General features: G+C 43.0%; 1 protein-coding gene across 2 annotated transcripts in view; it reads right to left on the bottom strand.

Annotated features, from left to right (window-relative positions):
• The window catches only part of MTUS2 (microtubule associated scaffold protein 2), a 197,286-nt gene that overhangs the window by 61,645 nt on the left and 115,712 nt on the right, over positions 1-19,929 (bottom strand). For both annotated transcript variants that reach the window (XM_050904083.1, XM_050904091.1), the window contains 2 exons: positions 19,455-19,616; positions 1,697-1,795 (listed from right to left, as the gene is read on the bottom strand). In XM_050904083.1, coding sequence (XP_050760040.1) covers positions 1,697-1,795; positions 19,455-19,616 — 261 coding nt within the window. The remainder of the gene's footprint in view (positions 1-1,696; positions 1,796-19,454; positions 19,617-19,929) is intronic.

Below are 19,929 nucleotides of genomic sequence, written 5' to 3'. Positions count from 1 at the left end.
ATGGAGGAAAGGCTGTGCTGCTGCCCCTTAGCCCCAGCTACACTCACTCCTTGTCTTGTTTAATGGCTGCTTAGATTATTTTGTGAAATTGTTAAATAGGTTAAAAGATTGTCTGTCTTTATTGCTTTGTTATTGTTGTTGTTATTTCAAAGAATGCTAAAGGCTACTCTAAAAAAATAATTGAAGACGAGGTTTATTTTCCTATTTGATCCTTACAGTGATAAACAATTTTAGGTTGCCATAATTTCAGACAACCAAGCTTAAGAAATCCTAAATCAGTCTGATGGAGAGAGGGCAGTTACTCAACCTCTCAGGAGAATGAAGAAACCTTTGAGGCTCATCAATTGGATATGCCAAAAATTTAAGCCTTGAAAATCATTAACTCACGCATGGAAATGCAGACATCATTTAGACAATACAAATACACAGTACAAATATGCCTATGTTTCATTTTGCTTTCTAATTCTAGTGGAAGCAAATCAGCTGTGCTGTAACATGCTGCTACAGCCACAATCAGTGCTGACGCTTAAACTGGACTCCCACCGTTATAAACGTTTGTGAGCTGCTGGTCTGGCACTCTCCACAACAACTTTTTCTTTAGATCTCTCTTGGTGGTCTCACCAGGTGCAAAATAGCCTGAAAATTGTATGATTCAGAGGATAGTGTTAAGTTCATCTTTTTACCCTTATCTTAGTAAGGAGAAGAATTCTGAGTCCTGTTGGTGGCTGGGAAGATTAAATTTAACCTTCCATTTTCTTGATTTTGTTGGTTGGGGAGGAGAATAGGGATTGAGTTTAGTAAACATGAAGAGACTCTTGATGCAAGTTACAGGAGCCAAAGAGCTGTTCTACATGTTTTATACTTTACCATCAAATGAAGAAACATGGGATTCTACCCCCCATAATTATAACTCAAGTATCATATAGCTGTAGAGATGACATTTAAATTATTTAAGTAGAGTCTGAAAAATGAGGTAGCAGAAGATAAACTGCAAGCACAATGAAATCAGTGGGACCATGCTCACTCATTTCAGAAGCGTTTAGATCAGCCAAAGGCCAGCCTTACAAAAGCCTCTAGGTACCTTATACATTTGTTAATGTACACTTAGTAGACATAAATAGAAATAAGTTCTCTTCATTTTAGTAAATAAACAAAGGTATTCTTTAGAAATGCTAGAACCGTGTGTTTCTGCCTAATATTGAGGGCTAAGTTGACAATGACCCCATAGCACTCTGAAAGTTATTTCTATAGATAATCCCTTTTTCAATTACGCATAGAAATAGCCCAGGAAATCTAGTGCCTCTGCACAACAGTAAGAGTAGATTTCGAGTAATATACTGTCACTCCAGGTAATTGTCTGAGGTGTCTTTTATTTCACTACATATATCTGTTCTCTTTTTATATAAGAAAATTATAATGATTAAAAAAATGTTCCTGTGCCCTTAAACATGTAATAGCAACAACTCTTTGTTTTGAAGGAGATGATTGCACAGTTGTAACAAAGAAAACATAAGTCTATTCAGGTCATGCATTGGTATCATAAAGTCTGCTGTACTCCTAGCCAGCTTAATGAACCTTGGACACAATCAGTCTTCACTTAACAATAGTAGGTCTCAGATTTTAGTGTGTTAACAAGAGATGCAAAGTCGACAAGTTTAAATCTTCCCTGAAACAGTGCTTTTGGGTTCATAAATACCTGGTGAATGGAGCTTGGTGGCTGTTACTGCTGATCTCTTAGGGGATGAGACAGCTGGTCTGTTAGCATCCTGATCTTTTTGTACTTCTTTCTTCAGACCTGTTTTAGAAAAAAAAACAAAGGTAGAAAGAAACCCTTTTTATAATTCTGTTCGCAATTGTGCAGAACTATGTCACTAAGATACATATCAGAATGGCAAAATGTAAGTATTTCACCAATACACATCTTGGGCTTTGCACAGAATGATGCTACACAGTACTTCTGTGTTGGATGCCAACCTGCCACTTCTGCAAGCATGCCTATGTGCATGTGGCTGAGCTGACATGCACAGCATTAAAGAAGGTCAGAAGAAGGCCTTACACACTATCTTGCTTCTCCAGCCATCTGCACAGTGACAAATGCCATTAAGGCACAAACAGCTACACAGGTAGCCCATCCTATCTGTTCTGAGCTCTCTGTTCTGTCTCTTTACTTTGCTGTACATCCTCAGCCAAGGCTCTTCTGGGCTGGAGGAGAAGCTAAGTAGGACTGTGCAAAGCTGACTTAAGTTTCCCGCAGGGCCCTGCTCTATCAACTTTTCCCCCAGGTTAGGAAACTTCCTTTTCTGGTGACCAGCTTTCCCAAGAGGGTCTCATGCAGGCAAGAGATAGGCTTCTGCAGAACCAGAAGCAGGCAGGATGTGTCAGGGCTGTGCTGGATGTGGCACCCCAGACAGGAGAGTGGGTGTCTGCCTGTGCAGTAAGTCAGGCAGGGCCAGAGAGGTGCAGCATATTCAGTGCACAAACCTACAACACACTGTGCCAATGCAGGACACAACAGGGCCGTACCATTGCCTTGCTGTCCACAAGGCTGAACCAACACCTCGTTCGTGCTCATCTATGACCCAGGCATGTGCCAGACTGCCTGCCTGCCCGCCTTCCTTCCTCTTCTCTCTGTATTTGTAGCTCTCCAGATTACTCCTGACCTCTGTGTTTATCCTTTTTTCTGCAGCCACTAATTCTTCCCACTGACAGTATGATGCCCCAGAGCTCTTGGGTTATGATCTCCAGAAACTTTGTGCTAGCCTTTCCTCTTCCTTCAATTTTTCAGTGGGAGGCAACTCAGTGTCTGTTATTATTCCTCCCACCACTGGAGCTCTCTGGTTAGGGGCTCAGGATGGTCTGTCAGTTGTCCAAGCTCTGCAGTCACCAACTGCCTCTTGTACCAGGGAGATGCAACTTCATCCAAAAGCCAGAGAGGCCACCCAAGCTCAGCTCACCCCTCCTGCCCACCCACAACTCCCATCAAAATAGCTGTGGGGACCATGCTGAGTGCAGTAACATGAAAGCCCTGCCCTGCTGGTTTGCCCATGGTGTGACAGTCACAGCCACAGGATTTCATGCAGAAAACACTCACCAAGGAAGTAAGAAGGAAGAACAATAAAAGCAAATCCCTGAGACTTCAATGTATTTTCCTGTTTGCTTTCCTTTTTTTACCATTAGTGTTTGTTGAGGGTTGTATTTTAGCCTGCAGGACTGTGTCACAGCCCCTGGATATACAGGAAAAAGAGATTTAAGGCAAACCACTTGTCATAAAGGAAAAACAATGTTTGCCTTATTAACTTTCACTTCTCTCATGAGTATGTTTACGGATGTCTTGAAGGAAAATGTCCCACAGAATCTGAAGTATCTGAAGCAGGAAAACAAAACCATATTTTCTTGGTGGTGCTTAAAGACAGTGCCAGTCCAAAAGCTAACACTATCTTCCATTTTGCTTAATGGAAATGTGATCTGGCTATTTCAATAGTGGAGAAAAGTGATAATTTTATATGGGGATCATAATCTTCAGGGACACTTACTGGATGACTAGTTTTCTGCCCTCTCCAAAGCCACAGCTAGTCACAGTTGCAGTATCAGGATTATTTTTGATGCATCATTCACCCTTCCACTTCTGTCTGCATCAGGACTTGCAAGCAGCAATCTGCGGACACAGCATTTGCCATGCACCAGAAGCCGAGCTTCATATTTTCTAGCACCGTCTCTCAGCATTCACTTGCAGAGTGCTTCTGCGAAGACCACATACACACGCACAAGCCCCGTGTCCAACTAATTGCGGGAGGATGGCACAGGGGAAGGTCTAAGATCCTCTTTGACTCCTTCCCACTGATCATAGGCAAATCACACCATCAGTCATCAGGGGCTGGTAAAGACTGAACTCTTCTTCATACCTTTACTTTGGTCCATCTCCATTTTCTCTGCTGTTTGTAAATTGGACATGTTGAAGCTACGATTCTCATTTGTGATCAATACTTTTCACAGTGAAGTGATTGAGGATATAAATTTCCTGTGTCTGCCACCTACTACACTGTACTTTACTACAGAGCAGGACATAAAATAAGTTTATTGTGCCATTTCATTACTAAGGACCAAGCGAAAGCAACCTGAGATGGGAGCTGTGAGCCAAAACCAGAGCTTGTTTTATATGGTATAGTTTATATGGTTACAGATTAGAGCAGTACTTTTTCATGGCAATGAGGCCTTGGTTTTTCTGTGGTTTTCAAAATAAAAATATGATGCACAAATGGGCCATATACCAAGCTCCTCTGTAAATTTCGCTATGGCAAATGTCAAACACAGACAATGGTAGGGAAAGTGTGTTTTCCTTATGTTTTCAGCAGTAACAAGGGGCACATCAATACTTAACTACTTTTGTTTCTGAGACATTTTCAGTGAGGAACACCTGGGCAATTAGTTCAGCCTCTTAACCCTAAGCACAAAGCAAGGAACAACTCCCCAATTAGAGCTCAGTTGAAAGAAAACAGAGCAAAGAAGCAAAGAAGCCCAGTGAGCACCATCGTTCTGCAGAGGGCAAGGGAAGGTCTGCGGAGAGCAGCAAGAGTTGCCCGTGGGTGCAGACAGCAGTGTCCATCAGGGGTGGCTGCATGGGAGACGTCGGCCCCGGAAGGTGGGAGATCAGCAGAGCCTGAAGCAGGTTGCGACCACAGATGCAAACAGAAATCTTGGCAAGGACAGAAGAGCAGGATTAATGACAAGGTGGGGAAACAAGGATAACAGCCCTCCTTCAGTTTACAAGATTAGGAGAGGTCCTACGGTCTGGTAGGGGTGGCAATACAGCAACCGGGGAAGCGAGGAGGGGTTGTGTAGCAAGGCAAGAGGCAGTGCACAGCACAGCTCTGCTGGGAAGGGGCTGGGGAGAGGGGCACATGGAGCTAGCGATTATTCAACTTCATAAACAGAAGGGTGGCCCTCCTTAGTGGAAAGGGATTCAGGAAGCACACAGCAGGCAAAAGAAAGGACAGTCCGCAGGAGCAAATCACTATCATTCTGCTAAGCTCATCACCCACAGGGAAATCTTAGGGGAAGAGCCGTCCCTGGCCTCAGACTGAGGGAATGTTTTTCTAAAAATGGGGTTTGTTCTTTCTCTTCTCTTTTGAAACAACAGCTGTTAGTTGGTTAAAAGAGAAACATTCAGAAAACATGTTGATTTCAAGAGAAGTTCCCACAGGGAAAACTCATTTTTAAATGACAAGAGTTTCGGCTCCAAATTTGTCATTTCACAGAAATCTGGAATTTCAGGTTTAAAAAAATCTGTAGGAGAGCATTGGCGTGATGATCAGCATAATGCTGTACCGCAGGGTATGGCACAGCAGGAGCTTATACAGTTTGATCTTTTCTACTTCGGAGTGTACTAGAAGTAACTCAAAGGCTATAATGTACATAAAAAGTTTGATGCGCCACTGTAACTCAGGAAACAAGACAAATATTTCAGTTGTTATTATGGGCCTGAACGCGTGTAAAACCTCAAATAATACTTTGACTGTCATATGTATTTTGAAATGTCAAAAGGTGTTGTGCATATAATCATAAAACAATAAAAAAATATGTAAAATACAATTATAAAAGGAAATTAAGCACCAGAAGTGTATATTTCTTCAACCTGCACACTGTTTTAATTTTGTTCTAAATTTGTCTTTTAAAATGTATATTAACTCTGACCTGGAACAAAATTTACTTCAAACTCTTAGTGTTATTGCCCACAGGGTGAAAATACGGAACTCCAATTAGCTCTGTGCTAAATGCCCGTACATTAGCTTTATTCCTGCTGGCTGCGTAATCAAGGCTCTTAGCACTGAGCCTCCCAGCAAAAGGCTCCTGGCAGAGCAGGAACCACCACTACTTCCAGGCTTCCAGGAACAGCTTCCAAGACTCTGCCAACCCCCCCACTACAGGACCTCATGGAATAAGAAGTTGTCTTTCTGGTAGCCAGGAATCAAAGCCACAAACTACTGATCTTTATATGAATTTAAGGTTACAAATCTCCCAACATTTCCTCTCTTTTAAGAGCTATACTTGTATAAAGAAATGGGTATTTCAGGCCATGAGATAACTGTGGCCATAAATACTTGCTCGTGTTTTCTACTAGTGTGGTTACAGCATTTGCTTTTGAAAAATGCCCAGTTCTGTAAAGGTATCTACACTTCCTAATTAACACACACAGCCTGCTTCAAACCAAACAGAAGGAGCAAAGGCAAAATCAGTAGAAATACAATGCAAAACACTCCAGACATGCTAAACCATTCAGCAATCACCTGGAAAAACAGCAGACAAACAAAGCCACTTCTCCATTCCCTCATCGTTGCCGAATGCTAGGCTAGGAACCAGAGCTAAATACACCTTATCTGAGACATCTTCTCAAGACCTGTTGCAGAATCAGTGCTTGTATTTACCTGTACCTTTCTGAGTCTTTAAAAGCCAGTACAGTGGGATAGGGTTCAATTTGCTTTCACACTTCAGACTGAAAACATGCTAACAAATTATGCATTGAGTATTTATTCCAAACCAAATCCTAACACGCTGTAGACATCATTAACAATTCAGTGGGACTGGCTGCATTCAGCTGGATTCCAGCTGTTCTCAGGAGCATTTTATAAGTTAACTAATGCAGTCTGCAAGTTTAAAAAAACCCAAGGAAGTGTTTTCAGTTACTCACAGACACAGAGAGCCACTTTGAGCTTTCTTCTGCCTTTCCCCCTGATACTCATGACTAGTTGTGTCCATGGTGAGTAATGACACATCCACGCACGTGTTGTTTGAGACAAAATGAGCAAAGCTGGAAATATGATGGATTCTGTAGAATAAGAGCAGTCTAATTCTCTCTAGAGACTCTCTACTTCCTGTGATCTATGAGACACTGAAAGACTGTGAATAAATAAGTAGATGTAGAAGAAAGACCATGTATTTGTTGAAGTAGAAACTGCTAACGCTTGTGCTTTTCCCTTTGTGTTTGTTTCAAATTTGAAGTCAATCTGATAAGAAAAAAAGAAGGACATGGAATATTTCATTGACTCGTCTGAAAGTGATTGTTTTCTCTCTATATTAAAAAGAAAAGTCTCTTTATCTGGTATTAAAAAAAAATTAAAGGAAAAAATAAACCTGACAAAACAAACCGTTCTTTGGACTGAATAGAAAATCTCAGGGTAACTCAGAACATCCAATGTTAGTTGCAGAGTTAAAAAAGCTACTCCTTCTCTTCCTGTCATTTTACATGGATCTCATGGCATTTTATTTTCGCTTCCTCACGCAGTTGTGCTATGACATGTTTCAGAGTGGTTCCCAGGACAGAGGTTGGAAAAATCGCAGTTGAACATCTCACTTTCACCTTCAGTGTAGTGCTGCGTATCCCTATGTCCAGCACAGAAACAACATGAATGTAACCCACCACGTATTCACTATTCAGCTATTAATGGAAAGCGTTTGCAGAGGGGAACAAAGCGGCAGCAGACGCTTCTCCCTTCATCCCTGCAAGAGAGCTGTGTTCACTTTTCCCCCCTCAGCTGACCTTAGCTCATCCCTCTGCCCCCTGCTAAGGTTGTGTTGTCTGGATTTTGCAGAAGCTGATTAAAAGAAGCACATTTTACACTGCAAGCTTGCTGGTGAGAGCTGTGATAACACCGGCCTCCTATTTTTCATCTTGACTGATTGTATTTAACAGCCTGCCCTGTTACATATGATTTACTGGTACTTGTAAAAGCACAAGAATTGTCAGGGTTAGTTTTTTGAACAATGCTTTTGATTGTCTTTAATTTAATGGGCCAAGTAGAAACAAGCTGCTCAAATGAATTCCTTATTGCTACTGTCATTGCACTCAAATTATGAGATTTCTTCAGGGGAATAATAGTCACTTCTCTGTGAGATAAACATTAAATAAGAATAATAACTGAGCTGAAATAGGTATGCCGTAAGACACACCCCCAAAACCCCACAAAAAAGCATAGAAAATATAAAATCCTTCAGCTCTCTAATTTCATAGACAGTTGGGTGGCAAGTCCAGCCTAGTGGACAGAGCTGAAGTCTGGAACAAGCAGCAACCTGATGCTCAGGAGTGGATCAGGACTGCAGGCACAAACAAGGGAGCCCAGAGCTGCATCAGCGTCCTGAAGGTAAACCAAAGTTTCAAAAGACAGCAGAGTTTAGAGATACAAAGCTGGATTTTCTATGGGTTTCTATGTTCTGAGAGAAGGATGTGGCTGAACAAGACCAGACAGGGATGAGACCATAGAGCTGTATTACAATAAGAGAATAAAAATTGTGCAGGGCTGGTCAGATGTAAACCACTTCTCAAATCCTTACACGCAATGATTGAGCCAAACTTTCTTTTTTTCCTGAATTGCATGCAAGTCCTGTTGCCTTTGTGGGACCCCTGCACTCAGCTCCCCAGCACAGACCTACCCTTTAGCTAGACGTTTCTGCTCATGAGTTACTCCTCCTGAATGTGCAAAAGAGGCCACAGCCCTACAAAACAACACATTGGCTGTTGTGCCTGTGGTGGCACATTTATTCACCTGTGGGCCTAAGATGTTCATAGCACACAGAATTGCACAATCAGCTTTGTCAGAAGGACCTCTGAAGTCCTCTGGTCCAGCCTCCTGCTCAGAGTGGGTCACACTAGAGCAGGTTGCGCAGGGCTTTGTCCAGTTGAGTTATAGATATCTCTAATGATGGAGGATTCACCATCTCTCTAGACAATCTGCTCTAGTGTTTGACCGCCTTCACAGGTGGTCAAACAATGAGAATTTCCTGTGTTCCAGCTTGTGTTTGGTGTCTCTTGCCCTGTCACTGTGCACCTCTGAGAAGTGTCTGGCTTTGTTCTCTCTATATTTTCCCATTAGATAACTGAACACTGTGATAAGATCTCCCTTTGACTTCTCTGAACAACAGCTCTCCCAGCCTCTCTTCCTGACCTGTTCTGTTGTGTACCCCAGTCCCTTGACCATCTTGGTGGCCCTCTGCTGCTCTCATTCCGGTATGTCACACTGTTCTTGCCCCGGGATTCCGCAAGCTGGACACAGTTGTGAGTGGCCACACAAGTGCTGAATAAAGGGGTAGGACCACTGATGCTGCAGGCCACACTCTTGCTAATGTAGCCCAGTATGTAGCTAGTCTTTCTTGCTGCAAGGGCACATTGTAGGCTTAGGTTCAACTTGCTGTCTAGGAGGACCCCCAAAAAGGGCCTTTTGGCAGAGCTGCTTCCCAGCTAGCTGGCTCCAGCCTCTCCTGTTGCATGGCGTTATTCCCCCAAGGGGCAAGACTTTGCATTTGACTTTTTGAACTTCATGAAGTTCCTGCAGGCCCATTTCTCCAGCCTGGTGAGGTTCCTCTGAACTGCAGCCCTGCCCTCCAGTATATTGACCAGTTCCCCCTGATTTGCTATCATCTGTGAGCTTTCTGAGGGAGTGCTCTATCCCACTTTTCAGGTTTTTAATGAAGATGGTAAGCAGTATTTGCCCAGTATTAATCCCTAATGGATGCCAAAGTCTGCCAGCTGGACTTTGTACCTCTGATCACAACACCCTGAGCCTGATGGTCTGGCCAGTTTTCCACCCACCTCATTGTCCATCCAAGGTCTGCAGCAAGCTGAGATACTCTAGGACTTTTTCCCAGTGTTGTGGTTTAACCCCAGTCAGCAACTCAGCACCACGCAGCCGCTTCCCCCTCCCCCTCCCAGTGGGGTGAGGAGGAAGAAAGGAAAAAAAAGTAAAACTCATGGGTTGAGATAAGAAGAGTTTAATAACTAAAGTAAAATATAATACTAACAAAAGTAATAATGAAATATAATAATAATAGTAATGAAAAGGAATATAACAAAAAAAGGAGGGAGGGGGGAAGGAAAAAAAACAGTGATGCACAATGCAATTGCTCACCACCTGCTGACTGATGCCAGAGCTGCGATCCGCCCATCCCGGCCAACTCCCCCCTGTTTATATACTGGGCATGACGTTCCATGGTATGGAATACCCCTTTGGCTAGTTCAGGTCAGCTGCCCCGGCTCTGCTCCCTCCCAGCTTCTTGCACACCTGCTTGCTGGCAGGGCATGGGAAACTGAAAAGTCCTTGGCTTAAGATAAGTGCTACTTAGCAACAACTAAAACATCAGCGTGTTATCAACATCATTGTCACACTAAATCCAAAACACAGCACTGTACCAGCTACTAAGAAGAGAGTTAACTCTGTCCCAGCTGAAACCAGGACACCCAGACAATCACAGAAGAACCTGGCTGTGAGAAGGGAATTGCAGGAAGAGATTTCAGGCCACATTCACGCTGTTGAGTGGCTGCCAGCATGATTTTATGTGGAGAATACGTCACTCCCAGGCTTGATCTGTGCGAGCCCCCTCCAGAATTGGAAGCCTGGAACAGATGAAATCAACACTCCTGACTAGGAAATAACCTAGGTCTAAAGCAATTTAATTATAATCAACTGATTGCAGCGCTGGGTGAATGCACTGTACTGCTTCTGGATCTAAACAGCTATGCCTGCATGGTGCTGAACTTCCCGACTCTCCAGACTTGTCAGCACCAGCTCAGGAATCGCTGCCCATCTGAATCCCCTTCCCGTTGCACAGCACAGACATGCTCTTCTTGGATTACTAACTGCTGTGGTGTGTTATGCTGAGGTTTTTTTATGCGTCCTGAAGGGCTCACCAGATACACCACTAACTGCACCGTGTCAAACTGAAGGGTTTTGCCCAAATTATGACAGAATTAGATCCTGGTTTGATTTAGGATCTGAATTGTCCCATGGTGAACATTAATCTAAGGGATTTGTAAAACAAATACCCTGTGAGGGTGGGAAGTTGTTAATCTGCTGTCTCTGAACACTGCCTTCTGCAGATAGTCCCACATTTTCAGAGAAATTTAAAATAGAAAATTCAGTATATGTGTGCCTCAAAGATTATATATTTTTATCAACATCTGTGGAAAGCAGAAGCTTATATGTCTTTTCAGAGGTGGATCTTAGCTGCAAAGTTCCTGATGGAGAGCTGCTTTCACCTGTCTTTAAACAAAATATGAAACAATAATAGAAATGGTAAATATTAGTTAGGTTATCACTGTATTTCTCAAAGCAGCTAATATGTTTAAGTGAAATTAAAGGACCTGTCACTTTTTCTAGTCAAGTATGCTTTTTTTTTCATTTTCTATATGTTGACAGGCATGTAAATATGAAAGGGGTCTAATGACACACAAAAAAGGGCTGTGCAACACACTGAAACCTAATTAAGTGTACTCTTTTCATAGACTAGTCAAAAGGCAATCAGTTCATGTCTTCAAAACAATTTGCATGACAATGATCTTCCACTGCTATTGTCCCATGCCAGAGTTTTTTTTTGATCATCTGAATCACTGCACAGCAGCAGCTATGGGAGTCCATTTTTATTAATTAAACATGTTTTATTCCCTGTAGTCCAATTTATTTGACAAGCACTTTTAGTGAAATATCAGGAGCATAATCTCTCTTGAGCAGTCGTCTTTTTTTTTTAATGGGAATTTACAGCACAGGTGGTCTTCTCAGGTAACATCTAACACATGAAAGCTTTCATGGGATTTTTGTTGGTTATTTTCCACTCATTAATATAGGTAGATATGCTCCTTTGTGAATTAATTTACTATTCATACATAATTAAAATGATGTACATCTCTGAAATACAAATGTAATTCTTACACCACCTGATATTGCACTTTCAGAAATATTATTTATATTTAAATGACTGCCATCCTCTTTGTGAAATACTTTCTCCCCCTTTTACTTTTGTAAAATATGCTGTATACAATACATGTAGTGTCTGTGCACTTTAGCTGTAGCTGTGGAGTGCTCTAAGCATTTTAGTTTAGTAACTGCAATGTCTCGCACAGCAGGTTGTACAGATGCATTGTGTTTTTATAAACACACATGCAACATCAAGCTCTGTAGCAATTATTACTAGGTGATTGCTAGGAGTATTATACATACCATATCTCTCATATCATTCTCCAAATACACAGAACATATAGAAGGAATCATTGTGGTTTCCCTGCTTTTCAAAAGCTTTACTATATGGCTGACTTCAGTAGCGCTGATCATGGGACAGCCTGGCCTTCTGACTTTGACTGAACAAGGCTGGTGACTTCTTCCTCAAATGTAAAATTCACCCCTAAGGTCACGTTATTGATTCACTTTTTCTTGTGGGAAAATATGGCTCACTTTCAAGATGATGTTAGTTTGTGTTGTAAGTCTTTTCTGCTGGACACAGGGACTTTGCCCCATCAACAAGGAGGGGTATGGGGTACGAAGATACATGTCTGACTCCCAACTAAAAACTTCCATCCATGGTGGAGACCATCCCTCTCTCCTTGGTCACAGTCTCTGTGCAGTGTCTTGTGTCCTGCCACGGGGCAAAAAAAGAACAGGAAATTGTGGTGGTTTAGTTCCTTCCAACCATGACTCCACAGGGAGGCTGGGCTGCTGCCAGTTCAGCTATGGAGAAACTGGGCTGAGATGGAGGATAAACATGTGCCCCACCAGTCATCCCTTTGCAGATGCTGTCCTCATGATCCAGCTGCAATTAAGACGTAAGCAACAAGCAGGCTCACAAGGCTGAGGCCATTCTTCCCAGGAAGGGGCTGTCAGATGAGCCACCTCTTCTTTTATCTTCCAAGGCTACCCTGGCAACCTGGAGCTGGATAACTTATATATTTATTAAAACACTGTTGATGCTGCTAGCCAGGAACATGATGAAACATAATAAGGATAAATCCATGTCCAGCTAAGAGTTTCTGAGATGTATTATTGATGCTCTGAGTCTTCCCTTAAATACTCCTTAATCCAGCATATAAATGAAAGCACATGTACTGGGAAGGTTGTGCTCTACACCCCTCCTCAAAACTTGCATCTGGGTCTCTTGTAACTGCATTCCCTTTGAGAACAAAGACTACCTTCAATACAAGGGCATCCAAAATGGTCACTGGATATAAGACAATCTGTAGTTTCATTCATTCAAGAACATCCTAAGTAATTTGTCTTTTCTATTGTTCTGTCTTCCTACATTATGGTTGCTCTTCCGTTCTTTGGATTGTCTGTGCACGCAATTGCCATTATGTGATAGTTCAGAAGAATATTAGAAATTTATTCATTCCACTGTTTTCAAGACTTTTCATCCCTTCAGTTTGGAGCACTGGTGAAGGTTTCTTCGGTGTTGCTGCTGCAGCGATGAGGCTGGCTGCCTCTCCAAGCATGACATTCATCATCTTTATGACATGCCAGTGTCAGTGACCCAAGGTGTGTGTGTGGGTGGATTAATTTTTAATACATCTTCAAACATTTTTGAAACACTGATTTTACCTCTCTGCTCCCTTACTGTTATCAATCTCCTGTCGTGTGATGTCCAGCAACAACGCCAGACTTGCCCAGCAGAGACTGGTAGCCTGTGCCAGTGATTGTTCTTTCCACTTTGCAACGGCACTACAAGCAGACCTTTTACAGTGTCTGTACATGCAGACTTTCAACCTTTACATCTTCTGTCTGCTGCAGGACATCCTTTTGGAGACTGGCCTTTTCAGCACACCCATGCACTTTCTCTGCCATATTTAAAATATGGTATCTGACACAATTATAAAGGGCTTTTGTTCGATGCCTTTGTTTGCCTGGGATCAGAAAGCCCAAAGCAATATGAACACTTCACTGCCCTTTCTCCACTTGCTTCATTTGATCTGTAGCATCTTCCTTCTGATTTAATAAAGAGTTCAATTTTAAAAAGATGGTTTTGTGCTTCATCATTTAAAAGATGTGCAAAACTGTCCAAAGGATACTTAAACAGAAGATTTTACATTCTATAGGGCTACCTATCACATTGGGATCTACAGATAGCATTCATATAATATTGCAAGAGAGGCAGGATTAGACTTGCTAAAAAACCTTGTCTTTATCATTGCTTTGATTTATGTCAGCCTTTGCTTCCATCAGATACTTAGCATTGTAAGGAACCATGACACCATTTTCATAAAAAAAAATCATGACTTGACCACGGATACATCTGCTGCTACCTTGGCTTATATAAAAATTAAACCAGAGCATTGGACTAACATAGTTTCTTTTGCTTCTGTCTGTTGTGTATAATAACAGCAACTTCCTAAACTTGCCAGCTGTTCCTGTTCAGGATCTGTGTCTGACTGTTTGCATACACAGCCAGGTACCCCTACTTTACATGTTTAGTTTCCTTCCAGAATAAAACAGGCAAGTTTTACCTCACCTGATGGGGTCTCCCTATCAAGACCAGACTATAAATTTAGTGAGGTGGTGGAAATGGGCTCCATACACCGCTGCATCCAGTCTTTGCTGGTACAGAGGTGCCTTGCTGGGAGGAGGCTGGGCAGGTGACTGAAGCCCCTGACCCCCAGAGTAGGAGAGAGTAATTTCAACTCTTTTCCAGTTGTGATGGATCTAACACATTCTGGCAGCATCCCTCCTGGCTTTCTGCATAAGCAAGCATGTGGGCAATTCCCATCACATCCCTGGCATGGAAAGGCCATGGCGGGCTGCTGGATTGAAACCTGCCTCCTGTTCTGCACACTGACAGCTTCCCTGCTGTGACAAAGCTTAGGAAACACGAGCAGAGTCAGACTAACAGCCTTGCAATGGGAAGAACAAAACTGACTGCTCTCCAGTGCAAGGCTGAACACTGCACTTCCTGCGTAGGGCACACCTATGTGGACCCATGCACCCACAGACACAAGGACTGAACACCGCACTCTACACAGCCTGGAGGGAAGTAAATCCGATTCAGAAACTATACTGCTTTGTCTCCCATGGGCCTATTAACTCAGACACAGCATGACATTAACAGCACTTTACAGCTCTCGACCCACAAGTTCACTTATGGCCAGCTTGAAGCATGGGCAGAGTTTCCTTTTGTGTGCACCCATGGAGGCAGACGTGGTTACTGGAGGGTCATACAAAGACAATAATGCTCTGAAGGAAACTACACCAAGACTAAGTGATGACACAGAAAACATCTATTGACAACCTCAAGACAACAAGCAAATGAAGGTTATTTGGAAGGAAGAAAATTGGAGAACTTCTCATAATGATCCAAATTCTGTACGGCCTTTTATTTTTCAGCTTTGTCTCCAGAGGTTGTAAAACCTAGCAAAAAAATCAGTCTTTTGTTTCATAGATTAAATAACTTCATAGATTAAAAACCCAAATTAAAAGTCAACTTTATCTTTCTGCCAGCCTCAGTAATTCTTTTCCCCTTCAGTGTTTATGCCCTGATGTGACGGCAAACACTTTTCCTGGAAACCTACTGCTTGATGAATATTGTTTTGCGTTAAGTTGTAATTTCTGCTCTCCTGTGTGGGTCTGAGATTTGGAACCTGTGCAAACTCAGAGGTGATAGCCTGAACCATTCAATTAGTCCTGCCTATGCTAGATTTTGTGTGTCCACATTAGCATGATTGCATATCGAACACCATGGTTCCAGCTCATTGCAGTGCCCCAATACTGAAACCTCCCTGGCAAGGACTCACTTGTGTGAGGCTGCACAAGTAGTAAAAGACCCAGGTCTTCTGGCCTGTGACAAAGGAAGCCCAGAGGCCAGAAGAGCTCCTCTACAGAAACTTGAAATACCCCTTTAAAGCTTGTCATGCTGATGCCACTAGCTGGAAAAGAGAGGCTTTTGCTGGAGATATCTAGGGGAAAATCTGATACTAATCGAATACTGCTGTAGCCTGAAATGACATAACTTAGCTAGGGACCAGAAGAGAGGAAAGGAAGCTCAAAAGAACAGAAAAAAAAAAGGGGAAGAAAACTTGAAAAAGAAACAAAAAAAATTGTACCACCTTTTATCCATACGTTCTGTTCATAGATTGGTCCATTCCCCAGTTAGTGAGTGCAGATGATGGAAGTAAACCGTTTTCTGACAGTAAGAAACAGTCACTCCTGACTCTTGGACAAAAGACCACATCCTCCTCCCTTGAATTTCACTTAGCTGGACTACATAAGGCGAACGGTTTCAGCTTCATCTTCCCTGCCAGATTCTCTGAGCCACTAATTATAGCAGTAAGTCCTTTTCTGCAAATGTTAAGTTAACCAGGTGTATTTGGTTTGTGTGGCAAAGTTTTGGTAGCGGGGGGGCTACAGGAGTGGCTTCTGTGAGAAGATGCTAGAAGCTTCCCCTATGTCTGACCGAGCCAATGCCACCTGGCTCCAAGACGGACCCGCTGCTGGCCAAGGCCGAGCCCATCAGTGATGGTGGTAGCGCCTCTGGGATAACGTATTTAAGAAGGGGGAAAACTGCTGCGCAGCAGCAGCTGGGAGAGAGGATTGAGAATATGTGAGAGAAACAACACCGGAGCAGAGATTCCCCTGCAGCCCGCGGTGAAGACCATGGTGAGGCAGGCTGTCCCCCTGCAGCCCATGGAGGTCCACGGTGGAGCAGATATCCACCTGCAGCCTGTGGAGGACACCACGCCAGAGGGGATGCACCTGAAGGAGACTGTGACCCTGTGGAGAGCCTGCACTGGAACAGGCTCCTGGCAGGACCTGTGACCCCATGGAGAAAGGAGCCCATGCTGGAGTGGGTTTCCTGGCAGGGCTTGTGACCCCATGGGAAGGACTCACGTTGGAGAAGTCCGTGGAGGACTGTCTCCTGTGGGTGGGACCCCACGCTGGAGCAGGGGAAGAAAGTGAGGAGGAAGGAGGGGCAAAGACAACGTGTGATGAACTGACCGCAACCCCTATTCCCCATCCCCCCGGCACCACGCAGGGGGAGGAGGAAGAGAAATCTGGAGTGATGTTGAGCCTGGGAACAGAGGGGTAGGGGGAAGGTGTTTTAAGATTTGGTTTTGTCAATACTCTACTCTGATTTGACTGGCAATAAATTAAATTAATTTCCCTGAGTCGAGTCTGTTTTGCCCATGACGGTAATTGGTGAGTGACCTTTCCCTGCCCTTATCTTGACCCACAAGCCTTTCGTCGTATTTTTCTCCCCCTGTCCAGTTGAGGACGGGGAGTGATAGAGCGGCTTGGTGGACACCTGGCATCCAGCCAAGGTCAACCCACCACACCAGGTTAATCTATCTTGAAACTGGGTGACCAGAACTAGTAATGCATAAAGACTTTTTCTCATATTTTGTACTGATTTTTCCTTCCCAGCTTCATTTGCAGCGTGTGTTATCAGACCCAGTGGGACTTAAATAGAGATGAAACACTCTGTTGAATAAGAGCCAGCCTGGATAAGACTGGTGACTTATGCAAAATTCTTTATTTTGGAATCTAAACTGTTAGATCTAATCTGAACTTGAACTTCTATACTCTTATTAAAGCTCTGTCTTTTTTAAATCCTTATTATTCTGTAGAGACATACACAACCCTTTACTCAAGACCATGAAGTGACCTATCCAAACTGTCTCTCTAAAGGAAAATGCTGAGTGGAAAAAATCTGATTTGTCTTTCTGCATAATGTTCTCTCTAAACAGGCAGATATGAAGCTACAATATTTTAGGAACAGAAGTAGAAAAGCATTTAAAAATTAAAAATCAAACCTAAAGGAGAATCTTAGGAGAGAGGGGACAATAGAAATGGCAAAACAATAAGGCAGTGGAAAAGCAAGGGAAGATTCATGAAAGTGGAACTAGGGGTTGTTTCTATGACAAAATACGTAAAGCCATGAAAACAACAGGAGTAAAGAAAGATTCAGGCACGTCCAGGTTCTTGCAGCTCCAGGGTTCCAGCTTACTAGTAGCAATAGAAAAGCTCTCTGAAAAACATGCTGGCTTTGGAGAGTAACTTTGTGTCAGATAATCTGTGGAACAAATCTGTTTAAGTCAAATAAATTCGTATTTCACAGTGGAGTATGTTTCACTCACTAAAATACTATGTTACACCTCATGCATCCCCATTGTCTTAGCGATCTATGAAGTGCTTTCCAGGAATCTAAATCTTGAAACCATATTCTTCCTTCCCTTCCACATTAGAAGATGCAATATTGACCTTGGTAGCCACACTCAAGTGTTCAATGACCAGTTCAGGCACAGACTTGTCACCAGTAAGTTCCTCCAATTATGGCTTTAAAAATGACTGTTGTTTTTAAATGATCACTGATGTTCCCTTCCCTTGAGGGGCTTAGAGGATCTCCTGGGGCATGAGGAAGCAGGAATAAACTCTGAGATGCATAGAGACAGTGGTGTGCAAGAGCTGGCTGTGGTTACAACAGTATCTCTTGGGCCCTGAGGAACTTCCATGCCTTTCATGAGGCTCCTCAGGGGACTCTGAGATCTTGGCTGATGGACGTCCAGGGGCCATGGCAGTGCAGAAAGGTAAAAGTGCTGGGGTCACATTAGACAGAAAGGCAATGGGACAAACAGGAGCTGGAACAGGGTAGGGGAACATTGTCCACTAGTGGGTAAGAAAGTGCTTGAAGCCGCCTGGGCTGAGATGTCATCTGTAACTAGAGGAGGAGGTGTCTACAGCCATGCTTTTAAACTTATTTTGTAATTATGACCAATAATCATATTGACCCTGCTTGCAAGTCACAATGAACAGCCCTAACTCATCGATTACACCCAAAGTCGAGTCTCTACATTGTCAGCACTGAGTGTGTAATAGATGTTCACCGTCATGGGTATCTTCATCTCTCCCCACTGAGCCAGCAGGCAGATGGGCCAGCATTCGGCCCTCAAGGGTAGGCAACACGAACTGCTCCTTACTCTCTCAAAAGTGGTGAGTTCTACCCAAGAAGATACACCCCTGCATCCTTGCCAAGGAAAACCTGGAGTTCATACACCATGTCCAAGTGCCAGGCAGGTGTATGAAGGGGCAGCATGAAACAAGTGTGAGCAGGAGATGGTGGAGAGATGCACATGTTTTTCAACAAAAAATGTTTTTGGCAGAAAACTGTAAACTTCCGTGTATAAAAGGCTATGAATTATTGCTAGCTGATTTGAGACATAGCTGGATCGAGCTGAAGGAGGGCTTAGGTAAGGAAACAATTTGGAAACAAGACTAGGTTTTTTTGCTTTATTTACTTGCCTCCTCCTCTCTCTCTGAGTGAAAACACCACAAATTGCTTAGAGGGCAGTATTCTCATCCTTGCAAACATACCTAGCAATGAATTATCTGCTCAATGGAATGCTTTGGTCTCTAAAGCAATGCAATGTTTTCAAAAAGCTGTTTGGTGAGAACCAATAATATATACACTAAATCTCTGACATGTGTAGTTAGGGACACTAAATTCCTTCAACTCCAGACACAGTTCACAAAATGCGCTGATAGCTGTGTTGTTGACTGTGTTTCAAAGGGACTACAGCAAATAGAGTCCAAATCAGCACATGGGCGGTGTGCCCAAGAATGGCATGAAAATTAATCGAGTAAGCAGTAAAATAGCATCATAATAAGGTTTCTGCATTTGTTGGCTTAATGCAGGTGGTGTTTCAAGTTTGGAGTGCTTACCAGCAGGTGCTGTGGCAGGTTTTGGTGCTGGAAGTAAACTCCTGCGTGGAGCTGCTGTGCTGCTCGATACCTGCGTTGTGCTCTTGCTGCTCCCCTTGGGGACATCTTTAGACGGTGCAGATGCCTTAGGAGTGGTTTGCTCTTCATTTCCAAAGCTGGAACCTGCAGGAGTGCAAAATTGCTCTAATTATAAGTTCATAAAAAATGTATGTGAACTGTGGCATACAGACTGAGCTTGTATCAGCAATTATAATCTACAAAGACATATTCTCATTGGAAACTGGGCTAAGTTACATGGACTTTCTCCAATACAAATGGTTATGTAGAAATAAAGAGTTCCCAGCAACTTACTTAAACGCTAAGTCTTGGCAGCTGTTGGAGTCTGACTCCAACAGGAACTTAACACCTGCTTTTGGTCTAGCTCCATAAAGGTATCTGGCTCCAAGGCTCATAAAGAAACCGAGGAATTTCTAAA

Source organism: Gymnogyps californianus, chromosome 1, assembly GCF_018139145.2.
Source record: "Gymnogyps californianus isolate 813 chromosome 1, ASM1813914v2, whole genome shotgun sequence".
NCBI classification, from domain to species: Eukaryota; Metazoa; Chordata; class Aves; order Accipitriformes; family Cathartidae; genus Gymnogyps; species Gymnogyps californianus.
Note: the sequence above shows the minus strand (reverse complement) of the source record. Positions and strands in the feature narration are given on the sequence as shown.